The 12,966-nt window shown below is 42.2% G+C and overlaps 1 protein-coding gene across 1 annotated transcript in view; it reads left to right on the forward strand.

Moving 5' to 3' along the window:
- KDM3B (lysine demethylase 3B) overlaps positions 1 to 11,823 on the forward strand; it is a 74,348-nt gene extending 62,525 nt beyond the window's left edge. Inside the window, exons 16-24 of the mRNA XM_044280631.1 lie at positions 232 to 495; positions 577 to 748; positions 1,379 to 1,469; positions 2,167 to 2,297; positions 5,251 to 5,370; positions 8,470 to 8,609; positions 8,697 to 8,873; positions 9,265 to 9,399; positions 10,627 to 11,823. Coding sequence (XP_044136566.1) covers positions 232 to 495; positions 577 to 748; positions 1,379 to 1,469; positions 2,167 to 2,297; positions 5,251 to 5,370; positions 8,470 to 8,609; positions 8,697 to 8,873; positions 9,265 to 9,399; positions 10,627 to 10,707 — 1,311 coding nt within the window. The 3' untranslated portion in view covers positions 10,708 to 11,823. The remainder of the gene's footprint in view (positions 1 to 231; positions 496 to 576; positions 749 to 1,378; positions 1,470 to 2,166; positions 2,298 to 5,250; positions 5,371 to 8,469; positions 8,610 to 8,696; positions 8,874 to 9,264; positions 9,400 to 10,626) is intronic.
- The last annotated feature ends 1,143 nt before the right edge of the window (positions 11,824 to 12,966 follow it).

Raw genomic sequence — 12,966 nt, forward strand, 5'->3', positions numbered from 1 at the left:
AAATGAATAATTGTTAGGATTTGAGATTTTTTGTAGGTGTCCTTTTAGTTTCTCTGAACTATCACAGAGGTGCAGATGCAGGGCGGCCACATGTAACTCCTCTTCTTATGCTGGTTGTCCAGTGATGTCGGTGTCGTGTGAAGGTCATTGATTTTCAGGCGTTTGTGGTTAGATCGTGTTATTGTATTTGGTCTTTTCAACCAAACTTCAAATGAATTTTGTATTTTTCAGGGAAAGGGAAAATCCAGCTTACCGAACTTTTTGGACCACATTATTGCCTCTGTTGTAGAAAACAAAAAGACATCCGATGCTGCCAAGAGAGCAAGTAGCTCGACTGAGAGTCTGAAGGAAGGCAAGGAGATGGTGATGGGGTTACATGTCCTCGACCCACACACCTCACATTCCTGGCTTTGTGATGGGAGGCTTCTCTGCCTACACGACCCGAGCAACAAAAATAACTGGAAAATATTTCGGGAATGTTGGAAGCAAGGCCAGGTAAGATTATATTTATTGTGATGTACTATCTAGTTACTCTACATCAGTACTAAATGTGTAATATCTTCTTGCTCTTTCCAGCCTGTGCTTGTTTCTGGGGTCCAGAAAAAGCTGAAAGGGGAGTTATGGAAACCTGAAGCATTCAGCTTTGAATTTGGAGATCAAGATGTGGATTTGGTGAATTGCCGTAACTGTGCTATCATTTCAGATGTAAAAGTTCGGGATTTTTGGGATGGTTTTGAAGTTATTGATAGTAAGTGCAATCTTTTTCATAATGTGTTTTTCAATCTGATTGTTACTGTCCTGATCCTCAGCTTTCCCAAAGATTATACCACTCTTTCATTGCTTTACTTTATGTTGACACTCTTCCATAGTACATTGTATTATATGTATGTATTTGTGCATTAAAGGGGTTGTCCAGCTTTTACTAAGTGATTGTCTATCCTAGGATAGGCCATTTATATTTGATCAGCAGGGGTCAGAACTATACAGCACCGTCATTTGTTCAGTGGACAGAGGTAGTCACTGCATTGCTGCTTCCATTGACTTCAGAGGGATCAGCGCTGTAGAAGCACGCTCCCTCCACTAAAAGGTTGACTGCTGTGTAGTTCCAACGCCAACTTCCGGTAATGGAGCCACACATGAACAGCTCATCAGCGGGGTGTCAGACCCCAACTGATCAACTATTGATGGCCTTTCTTGAGGATAAGCAATCACTTAGTAAAGGCTGGACAACCTCTTTAAATATCTAAAGCACACAGCAAGATTGCCAAATGTCTACAAAGCTTTAATTGTTTTTACAAGTGGATGATTCTTTGATGAATGTACATAGTATCCATGTTATTGCAGTTACATCCAGTATAAACTTTTTTGTTTTTTGCAGAAAGACTAAGAGCAGATGATGGCTGTCCTATGGTTCTTAAACTAAAAGACTGGCCTCCGGGGGAGGATTTCAGGGACATGATGCCGACACGGTAAAGTGCCATTCTTATGAAAGACATGATGAAATAAAAGGGCCAAATGGTTTCCAACATGTCCTGCAGACATCCACTGTCCTCTATCTCAAAACACTATATCATTATTGTACTGTCCACATAGCTCAACCAGACCCAGGTAGGCCTGCTCCCTGTAGCGGCGTTAAAGCAGGTTTCAGTTTTGCCCAAAATGACACTTTACTATTGACATGTTGCTGCAGCGCCCTGTGATTGGCTGGCACTCTTACAAGACGTTGGCATGTAAGCCGAAAATGTTTTTACTTTAGCGTTTCGAGTAGAATGACTTGTATCTATCCTCATAACCCCTTTAGGGTGGATTCACAAATGGTATTTTTTTTTCTGAGGTTTTCAATGACTTGCAGTTTCTGTCATTTTTGTGTGTGTGTTTTTTGGAGCATTTAAAAAATGCCACTTCTCGTGTTAGCTGTAAGTCTGTAGGAATTTTGTTATGCAGTCATTTGTTTTCACAATGACAATGCAGAACACATGTGTTTTTACTGGCGGCGACAAAAAATATATATTTTTGTAATTACCTTAATTTCTCCTTTGTCCCCTGTGTAATTTTCTCAAATGATAGGGAGCTGTTGAAACCAAGATTTACAGGTCAGAGCTCCTGGATAATTTTCTATTACATACCAGATTTTTTCAATCCTTTTCTGTTTTCAATTTGTTGTAGATTTGATGACTTGATGGAGAATCTTCCTCTGCCAGAATATACAAAGCGAGATGGCAGGCTTAATTTGGCATCAAGATTGCCCAGTTACTTTGTGCGACCAGATCTAGGGCCGAAAATGTACAATGCCTATGGTATGTTGCCATGCAAAAGTCAGAAGTGGTGTTTCACAATGCCTTGTCTCTTGAAGAAAAGTTAGACATGCCTATTATTAATTCATTAGAGAAGACTTTAGATTCCTTAAAGGGGCTTAAGACCTCTTTTACACGAGCGTGACTGATGCGTTCAGGATGCTTTCAGTGAAACTCGCACCATTTTGCAAGCAAGTTCAGTCAGTTTTGTCTGATTGCGTTCAGTTAAGTTTATTTTTTTCCGCGCAGGTGCAATGCGTTTTGATGCGTTTTTCGTGTGCGTGATAAAAAAACTGAAGGTTTACAAACAACATCTCTTAGCAATGATCAGTGAAAAACGCATTGCATTCGCACTTGCTTGCAGATGCAATGCGTTTTTCACTGAAGCCCCATTCACTTCTATGAGGCCAGGGCTGTGTGAAAAACGCAGAATATAGAACATGCAGCGTTTTTCACACAACACAGAACTGATGGGTGGAAAAAAAAAAACGCTTATGTACACAGACCCATTGAAATGAATGGGTCAGGATTCCGTGCGGGTGCTGTGCGTTCATGTCACCATTGGACCAGGATGGAAAACTTGCTCGTATGAAAGGGGCCTAACAGATCGCATGAGGTTTTCCCACACGTAAAGAAAGACTGAACAATAGGGGTAGCTGCACGCGGTACAGATTCATGTGCAGAAAATCTGCAAGAAATATGCACCAAAACCGTTCCAAAAAAACACACATAAAACCGCACTATGGTTTTTATGCAGTTTTTGTTGCATATTTCATGCCGATTTTGCACAAACATTACCCTTCCATTGAAATGTGTGAAATCTGCACACAAAAAGCGCAATAGCAATTGACCTGTTGCAAATGTGTCTAATATCATACACTTTGCTGGTATTTTATTACGCTGCGGTTTTTCCACATCAGAATCCACGTGGAAAAAACATGCATTATCAACATTGTGTTCCACTACTCTAACACTCAACACCTCTTAGCAGCCTTCAGTGAAAAAAACATTGCATCCGAATGACTTCTATTTTTCACACGGCACCAGTGATGGCCAGTTCGGCGTGTTCGCCCGCGAACACATGTGGGCTGCCATCTTAACTCACAAGTCCGGCGATGCACAGGTAAGTCCTTACCTGTGCCTGTGTGCGAGCCGGTCTGAAACAAATGCGGTCACCAGGAGCAGGCAGTTCCGAGAACAGCCGCCGGGGGCCTTCATCGGGTTGTTCTCGGAACTGCCTGCTCCCGGTGACCGCATTTGTTTGACTGGCTCCCGGCACAGGTAAGGACTTACCTGTGCATCGCCGGACTTGTGAGTTAAGATTGCAGCCCGCATGTGTTCGCAGGTGAACTGGCCATCACCGCACGGCACCGTTAATTTCTATGGGACAAGGGCTGCGTGAAAAACACACAATATAGAACACGCTGCAATTTTTCCTGAATGCAACGGTGATCAGTGATAAACAGCGGACCATGTGGACATACCCATTGAAATAAATGGTTCAGGATTCAGTCCAGATGCTGTTATTTTGCAAAATGGAAGACATCCAAATGGGAAAACTTGCTCAGTGGACACTGTAGCAACATCGGGGGTTCCCAGTCCATACATTCCACTTATGCTTATGACAGCTTTACACATTTTCATATATTCATCAAAACTAAAGACTCCAAAAACCTCTGCAATCTCTCCCTAGATAGTAGTAAACTTTTGACTCGCCCACAGACCTGGTTTGGCACAGAGGGTGATTTAGATGTGGCACTGCTCATCTTATACCTGTTTAGTAGAAAAGATGGAAAACATCCAAATGGGAAAACTTGCTCTGTGGACACTATCAACATCGGGGGTTCCATACATGCTACTTTATACAGACCCTCTTTATATGACAAACAACATTATCTCCCCTCCCTCGACAGACTGTGTAGGGGAGATGGAGCTACAAGCAAGAGCAGGAAGGAGGATCACAAGCACAACTAAAGATGGATTTAGACTGCCCGATTTTCTGGCAAATTATCAGGAAATTATCATCGTTCCTGCGACATCTGCCCTCCTAAATGTGCTGCCGATGAACGAGTGAAACGATTGTTCATGGGGTGATCCTGTCGTTTGTGCAGGCACCACCTATCATCGTTTCTGGGCAGCAGATTGTGCAGTGTAAACAATGATCTGCTGCCCAGCGACAATGATTCTGCTATTGCTATCCCTCGTCCTCATACTGTGAAGGAGAACGTTACATGTAAATGCAGCATTTTCCTTCACTGAACGAGCAGCCGACTGTTGGGAGTGAACGCTTCCTTCCTGACAATCGGCTGTAACATCATGCCCCTTCCCCCCACAAGGCTAGTTTCAGAACCGCATTGGAGACATCCGGCAGAGTATAGCCTGCTGGATTTCTCTGGATCCGGATAGTGCTGCCTGCCAGCCGGACCCCATTGACTGTAATGGGAAGTAACCGAGATCTGGCCACTTCCCAGCATATATGCCAGGATTCTGCCGGACAAAAGTTGCTGCACGCCACTGTTTTTGTCCCACCAAATCCCTGCTGGATGTCTCCTAATGCTGGAGTAAAAGTAGACTAAGAAGTAAAACTCTTCATCCTCCTCGCGCACCAGATTTTTGCAGAATCTCAATGGGGTTAGTTCTGTGACACCTCTCTTGCATGTGAACATAGCCAAACAGTTGGAATGTTTTATCTTACAAAAAGACGACGGAAAAATGGCCAGCATAATATATTTTTGGTCTGTGTCCATGCAGGGGATTTGGACCTCTGTGTCATAAGTTTTGACAAACCAGAGAACTCTAATGCCATCTTTACTTCAGAAAGCTACCCTAAATATATTGGTAAATCTGCCTAAGTTTTCTTTTCTTTTTTTCAGTCCTCAGTTTGTGAAAATATGCATCAGAAAAAATTATTCAGAATAGCCTATTAACTGTCTTTTCCTTTATCTTCTAAATACAGGTTTAATCACTGCTGAAGACAGACGAGTTGGCACAACAAACTTGCATTTGGATGTGTCTGATGCAGTAAATGTCATGGTGTATGTTGGTATTCCAATCGGAGAGAGTTACGACGATGAAGGTAATCATTTCAGTAAATGTCCAAAAGGCATTGGGGTGTAAAGTAGGACTGGCTTAGTTGCCCATAGCAACCAATCAGATTCATCCTTTCATTTTTACAAAGGAGCTGTGAAAAAGGAAACGTGGAATCTGATTTGTTGCTATGGGCAACTAAGCCAGATCCACTTTACACCAGTTTTGATAAATGACTACCACTGTGTCATTTTGACATGTCAGATGACTTTAACGCTGTTAGCTCCAAATCCACAAGCAACATGCTGAATACAAAGCGAGTGGAGAATACTATACTGATGTACTGAAAAAACATACAAAAATAAATCGAGTATAATTCCACTTTTCCACTGCGCTAGTTACTTTTCTCCTACGCTTATGACAGCACCCTGAGAGACCTGCTGCCTCGGACAGGAAACACCTATGAAAATGCTTTTAATGGGGGGACTCTAAAACCACCTCCGTGTTGCCTGTCCTCTGGACTTAATACAGATGGATAATACAGATGGAAAGAATGCCTATGTATTTGGTTTCCTGGGCTGCCGGGCCTTTGTATCTACTTTTCGATCTGAGGTCTTGGAGGTTATCTGAGAGCCTAAGTCTCTGACGCACTTGAAGTCTGGGTTTCCACCTCAAACTTTATCCTCCTCAGTCCCTTGATGCGAGTAGATCCTTAGACATCATGCTTTACTACACTCCCGAAGGGAGCAGTTACCTTACTGCTTCCTTGAGTGTGCCAGGCACTTCCTACCATTAAGTGGTCCCTTGCACCTTTCTTGCATTTGGTAGCTTAGACTGTAAGTGAATCAGTTCTTAGCTGTCTTGGTTGCACTTATTGCCTCGAAGATTGGCTTGCAAACCTACTGCCTCGAGGATTGGCTTGCAAACCTACTGCCTCGAGGATTGGCTTGCAAACCTACTGCCTCGAGGATTGGCTTGCAAACCTACTGCCTCGAGGATTGGCTTGCAAACCTACTGCCTCGAGGATTGGCTTGTAACCTACTGCCTCGAGGATTGGCTTGCAACCTACTGCCTCGAAGATTGGCTTGGCTTGCCAACAAGAAGCCATCTATATTTATTGTAGATAAGGCAAACAATAAATAGAAAGTGAGAGCATGTGCAGGGTGTAAAAATAATCTTTTTTTTTTTTTTTTTTTTTTTGTCTTCACATGCCAGGCCACTTTGTCAGCAGTATTTGCATAAGATAATAAGATTAAGGCGGAACCATTGATTCAGACAGTTAGTTTATGTGCTTAGCTGAGGAGTCAGAACCCTAAAGCTGCATCTATGAAAAACTGAAGAATAACAATCTGCATCTAGCAACCAACAGTAAAAAATGCATTGCACCCGGATGCAATCCATTTTTCACTGAAGCCCCACTCACTTCTATGGAACCAAAGCTGCACGAAAAACTCAGAATATAGAACATGCTGTAATTTTTTTAATGAATGCAGAAATGATGCGCAAAAAAACGTGTGCAAAGACCCATTGAAATGAATGGGTCAGGATTAATTCCAGATTCTATGCACTTGCTTAACGCATTGCTCCTTAAGGGAAAACTAATTTATGTAAAAGAGGCCTTAATGTCTACGATTTTATACATATGCAAATTACCCTGAGATGAGTCCTGTCCCTAAGAGGAGTGAGGGATGGACTTATCTCAGGTTAATTTGCATATGTATCAAATCTGTTTTTATACACAATAAAAGCACACAGAGCTATGGGGACTGGATATTGCGGATGTGCTAGCAGCCATCTAGCAACCCATGTCCTCAGCTCTATGCACAAAATCCTGGTGACGGGTTCCCTTAAAGGCAGTGCATAAAGAGGGGGTAATAGGAAGGTAGGTTTTCGCTCTTTAGACCAGGGAAAATGGTGCCTCTATCAGGATAGTTTTCTCAGATTAGAAATGCTACTTCCCAAACCTGGCCCCTAATCTGGTTTTATGCCTTTCTGCACTATGCCTTCTTCCAGGAGTCTTGATTACTCCCATGTTTGTCCAGGAAGGTTTGGTTCCGATGAGTAAAAAGCTGTCAGTAACAGACCCTTCTGTACTACCAGAGTAGACCTTCTCCTTCAGATCCAGGACTGTCAGGCTTGTCTGATCAGGTTATCTTTTTTCTGGCTAGCAGAAAGAATGCTACTTTTGATATGGATCTTAATGCGTAAAGTCTTGTTTCGGTTCACAGTTAGGTTAATGGTAACTATCACCTTGGGCAAAGTGGGTGAAACTAGTGCTTTTTCTGCCTCTCCACATTACACTAACATCTTAGATGTTAAGGGGTTAGACCAGACAATAGCCTCCCTACCTAAGGTGTTGTCCAACTTCCATAGTTTTTTGGAGTAAGTCTTGATTCTCTGGTCCTGAAGAACCAAAACTTCATAATCTTGATGTTAGATGCCTGTATGTATTTTAAAAAAAAATCCATGCATCTTGGTAAAGGTACTGCCATCTTGCTGAGTGGAGCTGGTCACTCAGGGTGGGCTATCTTTCTGTCATCTAGCACAGTGTTTCCCAACCAGTGTGCCTCCAGCTGTTGCAAAACTACAACTCCCAGCATGCCCGGACAGTCTTTGGTTGTGCGGGCATGCTGGGAGTTGTAGTTTTGCAACAGCTGGAGGCACACTGGTTGGGGAACACTGATCTAGCATGCTGCCTTTACAGGGGAGCACATACCAAGCCATTGACTGGGAGTTATGACATGGCTAGAAATGTTTTGTTGTCTCTTCCATGTGTGACATGTATCTTTATGCACAAACAGTGCTTTTACTGGAAGAAAACATATATACTGGTATAAATAGAGCGGTAGACAGTAGTATTTTTAAAAGGGTTTTCTGAGCTAAATAATTTTTGGGGAAAAATACCTCCAGCTTATACAAATAAAGAACAGCTGGATCATGGTTAGGTGACAAACAGCACATTAGTGATACATCTCACAGCATGAAATTCATTGAACTGGTTTTCAGAATGAATTATGGCTTGATGGTGTCATTAAACTGCTAAGGAGGAAAAAAGTTTACAAAACTATCACCCAGTGTTTAGAGACCAGATATACAGACTGTATAAGAAATTTAGTTTCTTTTAACATGAATGTAATTCAACTTTTAGAGGTGCTCAAGACTATTGAGGAAGGTGATGCTGATGAGCTGACAAAAAAACGTATTCACGAGGGAAAAGAAAAACCTGGAGCTCTATGGCACATTTACGCGGCTAAAGATGCAGAGAAGATCCGTGAGCTTCTTAGAAAGGTATGGCTTTGGTATCTATCAATGTATCAGTCACAGGTTCTACAACAATCTAGTGTGCTGAACTCTATATTTCTTTATATTTTGTAGGTTGGTGATGAACAAGGACAAGAAAATCCACCAGATCATGATCCAATACATGATCAAAGTTGGTATTTGGATCAAACGTTACGTAAGCGTCTCTATGATGAATACGGAGTGCAAGGCTGGGCAATTGTACAATTCCTGGGAGATGCAGTTTTTATTCCTGCTGGAGCACCACATCAGGTACAACACAAAGGGCTTTGGTTCTCCTGTAATGGACCAAAAGCACACATGCAGCTTGGAGCAACATGAATTCCACCTTGCCATTCTGTGTGGCATGCAGTTCTAGTGATAGTCCGATGCCAGTGCATGCAAATAGTTATTTACCAGTGCCTCCTGTCCTGATCGTCTGAGTGGCACTACATTTTCACTTCCATGACATCAGTATTTTTAGTTTTTTTAATCTCGTGTATCTGAGAAATAGAAGCTCCATTACCTTATAAATAACACCGTGCCACAATTCTGCAGCAAACCTGAAATCTCGGGGGCCAAGGTGGCATGATTGTGTTGAGTGAGTTTGTCATACACAAATAGTCTGTTATTTCACGTGATATTTGTTTCCTTTTGTCTGAAGGTCCACAACTTACACAGTTGTATAAAAGTAGCAGAAGATTTTGTATCTCCAGAACATGTGAAACATTGCTTCCGCCTGACACAGGAATTTAGGCACTTGTCAAATACACATACAAACCACGAGGACAAACTACAGGTACAGTAACAAAAAACTATTGTAATAATTCATACCTTAATAAGTCCCAGTTCTGTTTCTTAAAAAAAACTACTGTGTATGTTTGCCTTTTAAAAACTTAAAATGCTAATAAAATAGATTTTTTTTTCCCCCTCACGCTTTTTCTCTGAATATAAGCATTTAAAGGCTATTGACACTTGCTTCCCAAAATTAAAGGAGTTTTCCAATTGTTTATACTGGTGACCTATTCTGAGGCCAGTTGCCTCCTCGCAGCTTACCAAACATCGTACTGTCCATTGGCTAGTGGCTGTGCTTGGTATCGCAGCTTAGTCCCATTGACTTAATTGGGACTGAGCTGTGCCTAGGCAATTTGACCGAGGAACGTTACAGCACTGGACAAGGAAGCTGCAGTGCTCACGCTCAGCTGATCGTCAGGGGTGCTGGGAGGTGGACCCCCAGCGACCACATACTGATGACATCCTGAGGATAGCCCTATCAGTATTAAACACCTGGAAACCCCTTTACACAGCTTTCTAATAGTCATTAAACATGTCCTTCCATTTGCACTACTGCTTGTCCTGCTTCTTCTGACAGCATACTGCTCCTGACTGTATCAGCTCCCTCACCTGTCAGTGCTAGCAACAGAGGGAGGGATGTTGTACATGGCAGATCATAGTGAAGAGAAAGCAGCCAAGGAGAGCTGCTCACACAGGCTATATAAGGAGGAAACAAAATGCAGGGGGTGAGTGATCACAAAGGCTGTGTATCAGTGTACAGAGAGGAAAACCTATGGCAGACTCTGCAGAGGGGAGGATCACATGCTTCCTCAGTACTGTCTGTCAGAACAAGGGAGAGGAGATCCCTCATAAGCATACAAGGAAACCTATCCAGGAAGGAAGCTGTGCTGATACATGAGAGCTAGTGAAGACAGCATCATCCTGGTCTAACAGACCTTATAGCCAGCATGTATTACTGGAAAGGAACACTGCCACTGAGAAAAGTCTGAAAATGAAGGAATAAAGATTGCAAACTGAAACTTAGTTCGACTGTTTAAACACAAAGTAACCACTAACATGTGTGCAGTAAAAAAAATTGTATATGCCAAAGGTGTACATAGCCTTTAATGACACTAGCGTTTGTGATAAAAATTCGTGGTTTGCTTTGTGCTTATTGTGGAAAAAGCTGAGTTTGTATACTGCCCCAAAACATAGATTGTTCTCTTACTCTTGCCATTTGCTTTTATTCCAGGTGAAGAACATTATCTACCATGCAGTCAAAGATGCTGTTGGCACGCTCCGAGCTCATGAGTCTAAACTGGCGAGATCATAGAAAAGATTTGCATTACACTCTTGTACAATTGTAACAGGAGCCTCCTTTACATTTTGGATTTGTCAACTAGAGGCAAACGTGAAGGATCCATTGTACAACCCAGCCACTGTTTTCTATAAAGCCTCATAATCACCTGTACTATATACATGTCTCACTTATGCACTTGACTGAAAGGCGTCTATTTTCTGTTGCTGCCTTCAGCACTAACCACATGAGCTCTGGAAAACCATGCTTCTAGTACAATTCTGGAGTTAAAAGATAGAAGAGCATGTTTGGCTTCTCGGGCATAGTTTTCCAGTCTTGGAGAAATCTACAAAACCAATTCAAGATGAACTAATATAGTAAATACGTAAAAAGAGAAACTCTTCACATTGCACCCAAATGTCTAATACAATGGATAATTGAATCCTTGTTGCAATACAAATCAACTTGTTAAAACCTTTTAAATAGCATAGTTCAATATGCTTACTCGAAGCAGAGGGTGCCGAGTTACTGCTTTTACTGGGGAAAGCAAGGCATTGGAGATGTATTTATTAAGAACCATAGGTTTGTAGCAGAGCAGTTACTCTTTCATGATATTAGACATTTTTAGACCTTTTGCAGACCACCTCTGTTTTCTTGCATTTCCAGAAAGGCACATTGCATTTAGTCTTCCTTTCCAATGAGTCATTCATATGAGTGTAAGCGGTGGGTAGGGTCAGAGACCCCTAAAACTGGCGAGTGTTGGGTAGAGTAAGCCATCATAGAGCATCTTTCCACAGTGTTTGCATTAAGTGTATATAGTTGCCATAGCAACTTCAAGCAAAATGGTCGGCACATGATGATCCATTTCATTCAGCAGTTGTTCACATCTATCGAAAAGCGGTATTTTTAGGCACTGAAATATTTTGCGGTTAATGTTTGAGAGAAATTAAGTGGAGTCGGAGACATCACGGTTTCAGGGAGATTTCCATACTGATCAGTTCTCGCCACGTTGCAGGTCTGTTTATATATTCAGTTACACCAGTTTTTTAAGTGAATTACTGTAGATTACTTTTAATTTGACTTCCTGTACTTTGATTTTGTGAAGGGCTGACTAGGGTTTCCATGTTCTTATTAAAGTACAATGAATCTCTAGTCTGAGTTGTCCTTTTCCCCTCGTTAAGGTACAAAAAGAAGTTTATAATGTTCTTGTAATCTGTGTTTAACCATTTCGCTACCAGTGCCGTACATGTACAGCGCGTGTAGTGCTGTGCAAGCAAGACGCGGGCGTCATGGCCGGCAAGTCTCTGCAGTTTCAAACAGCAGAGGCCTGCGGCTAATTACCGCAATCGGCAATAATGCCAATCGCGGTAATTAAAATCTTTAGATGCCATGATCAAGTGAGATCACGGCACCTGAATGCGCAAAAACCCGGCCCGTGCGGCCAATCAGGACTTCAGTACATGTGCTGAATGCTCTGAATCTCTACAAAGAAATTCAGAGCATTAATGCTGCAATTCTTATTTTGGCCACCAGATGACAGGGCAACATAAGAAATGAGCAAAATGCCCCTATAACAGTGCCATCCACAGACCCCCCCCCATAACAGTGCCATCCACAGATCCCCCCCCCCCAATAACAGTGCCATCCACAGATTCCCCCCCCCCCCAATAACAGTGCCATCCACAGATTCCCCCCCCCCCAATAACAGTGCCATCCACAGATTCCCCCCCCCATAACAGTGCCATCCACAGATCCTCCCCCATAACAGTGCCATCCACAGATTCCCCCCCCCCCATAACAGTGCCATTCACAGATCCCCCCCCATAACAGTGCCATCCACAGATCCCCCCCCATAACAGTGCCATCCACAGATTCCCCCCCCCCCATAGCAGTGCCATCCACATATTTCCCCACCCCCCCTCATAAGTGTTTGGATCACTTTGTTTCTTACATCGTTCACACAATTCTTATGTACAGGATTCGATAGATTCGAGAACCTTTTTCGGATTTGAAAAAAAATTAGATTCGTCCCACCTCTATTAAAAAAAAATAAAAAAATTCTCAAAGTTGAAATTTTATTTTTACACTATTTACACATAAAAAACCTATACATATGGGGTATTATTGTAATCGTACTGACCCAGAGAATGAAGGGCATGGGTCAGTTTTGCCATAAACAAAACGCTGTGGGAACAAAACCTGTAAAACAGTGGTGGGATTGCATTTTTTCCTTTTCAATTCCACCCCATTTGGAAATTTTTTTTTGCCACTTCCCACTACATTTTATGCCATAAT

This window comes from Bufo gargarizans, chromosome 2, assembly GCF_014858855.1.
Source record: "Bufo gargarizans isolate SCDJY-AF-19 chromosome 2, ASM1485885v1, whole genome shotgun sequence".
NCBI lineage: Eukaryota > Metazoa > Chordata > Amphibia > Anura > Bufonidae > Bufo > Bufo gargarizans.